The sequence below is a fragment of the Hemibagrus wyckioides genome, linkage group LG16, assembly GCF_019097595.1.
Source record: "Hemibagrus wyckioides isolate EC202008001 linkage group LG16, SWU_Hwy_1.0, whole genome shotgun sequence".
Classification (NCBI taxonomy): domain Eukaryota; kingdom Metazoa; phylum Chordata; class Actinopteri; order Siluriformes; family Bagridae; genus Hemibagrus; species Hemibagrus wyckioides.
In genome coordinates this window covers 23,052,501-23,054,621 of record NC_080725.1, presented here as the reverse complement: position 1 = coordinate 23,054,621, position 2,121 = coordinate 23,052,501, and the positions used below count along the sequence as shown (strand labels likewise).

Here is a 2,121-nt window from a genome sequence, read left to right as displayed (position 1 = left end):
CACTACTATACCTACACTACACTACTATACTATTATACCCTATACTACTATACCCTATACTACACTACTATACCTACACTACACTACTATACTATTATACCCTATACTACTATACCCTACACTACTATACTCTACACTGTACCCTACCCTACACTACTGTACTCTACACTATACCCTATATTACTATACGCTACACTACTATAATACTATACCCTACCCTATGCTACACTTTACACTACACTGCTCTACACAAATACTACTATACCCTACCCTACACTATACTTTAGGGTGTATGGAGTGTGTTAGTCTTCACCTCCATAACGAAGAGTGTGAATTAATAGAAATAATAAAAACAATTAAGTATATTTACATTAAACAGCGAGGTTTAGCCGTCTGATCTGACCATGAAAACAGGAGTGTAACATTTCAGCACATGACCTTTTCACTTTATTGCTCAGAAACTCGTTACAGATAAATGATTTATCAGATCAGAACAATTTAAATCAAGACTTTAGTGTTGAAGATGTTTCACAAAATGTACACTGTCACATGTTATAGCCAGCAGTATAAATCATGACGCTACACTGGAGGCCGTACGTGCGTATGATTTAGCTAAACAAGTTCACGGCTAATCACTCAGAAGAAACAGGACAGACTGAAGAACCCGTGAGCTGATGCTCCTTTTCATTTTAGTGTCATTTTTGGCTCAAACTCTTTCTTTTAAATTTGTTACAAATACGTTTAGTTAAGTTTTAATATTAAAGTTAACTTAGAAACATTTATATTATTAATTCATACACATGCTTTCTTCTAAACTCTTTAAGACAAGTAAAACCTCTAAAGACCCAGTTTCTGTATCAGGTGTGTGTTGAGTTTATTTCTGCTGGAAAACTCGTGTGTGTGTGTGTGTGTGTGTGTGTGTGTGTAAAATAGCAGCAGCAGCTTTATCGTTGTCCCTGAACCTCTGGTTTATTTTCAGCTCTGCAGTGAGGATGAGAGAGAGAGACAGATTTTGGAAGAAAGTGAGACAGGTTTGGGATGAGAGCGAGACAGGTTCAGGACTAGAGTGAGACAGATTCAGGACGAAAGTGAGACAGGTTTTGGAAGAGAACAAGACAGGCTCAGGACAAGAGCGAGACAGATTCAGGTCAAGCAAGAGACAGATTCAGGATAAGAGTGAGAGACAGATACAGGTTGAGTGTGAGACAGATTCAGGACGAGAGTGTGAGAGATTCAGGACGAGAATGAGACAGATTCATGATTAGAGTGAGACAGATTGAGGACAAGAGTGAGACAGATTCAGGACTCGGAGCTGTAGATTCCCTTCACTCTCTTGTTGTTCGGATCAAACGGTGACTTCAGGTGAGCTTTGGCTTTGTAGACCACGCCCATTCTCTCCAGAGTGAACTCACCACTGCGGATGAAATCTGGGCTCACCTGCAGACACACACACACACCCACCCACCCAACACACACACACCCACCCACCCAACACACACACACACACACAGTTGTGGTCAGTTAGAACCGAAATGAATCAGTGCAGAAAAGAAGCTTGTGTCTATAGCAGGACATTCTCGAGTCTTAAACTCCTAAAACAGACCTTTCAAGAAGCTCTTTATAAGGAACCCCAGACGTTAAGACGTTTAATGACTCCGATTTACAGACAGGAACAAAAGAACTGAGTAAGAAACTGAAGGACCATACGCACCACAGGGAGGAACCGAGGAACAGCTGGAGAGAAGGGCCTGGATCTCTGTGGTGAGGACTTCATCATAAATTGAGAAAATGTGCCTAGCTGCTGAAATCTGGGCTCCGTGTCGCAGAAGATGAACTCGCAGACAGACGATTTAAAGCTTGTGTGTGTGTGTGTGTGTGTGTGTGTGTGTGTGTGTGTGTGTGTGTGTGACATCGAGGTGATATGACGGTCAAGTTGAGGGAAAAGCTGCTCAGAGTCTCATCCTGCCGTCATTCTGTTCATCACTCCATCTGAGCGTCAGACTCAGTCACACGTCTTTTCCCTTCTTCACTTCTAGTCACTTAGTCTCTCTCACTTTATTTATTTAAATTGTCTCTAAATACACTCCCATCCAGCACCACTAGCATTTCTGACCAGGTCAG

At 41.7% G+C, this 2,121-nt stretch overlaps 1 protein-coding gene across 2 annotated transcripts in view; it reads right to left on the bottom strand.

Annotated features, from left to right (window-relative positions):
- Positions 1–430: 430 nt before the first annotated feature.
- The window catches only part of sardh (sarcosine dehydrogenase), a 31,148-nt gene continuing 29,457 nt past the window's right edge, over positions 431–2,121 (bottom strand). For both annotated transcript variants that reach the window (XM_058412609.1, XM_058412608.1), the window contains exon 21: positions 431–1,437. In XM_058412609.1, coding sequence (XP_058268592.1) covers positions 1,300–1,437 — 138 coding nt within the window. In that variant the 3' untranslated portion in view covers positions 431–1,299. The remainder of the gene's footprint in view (positions 1,438–2,121) is intronic.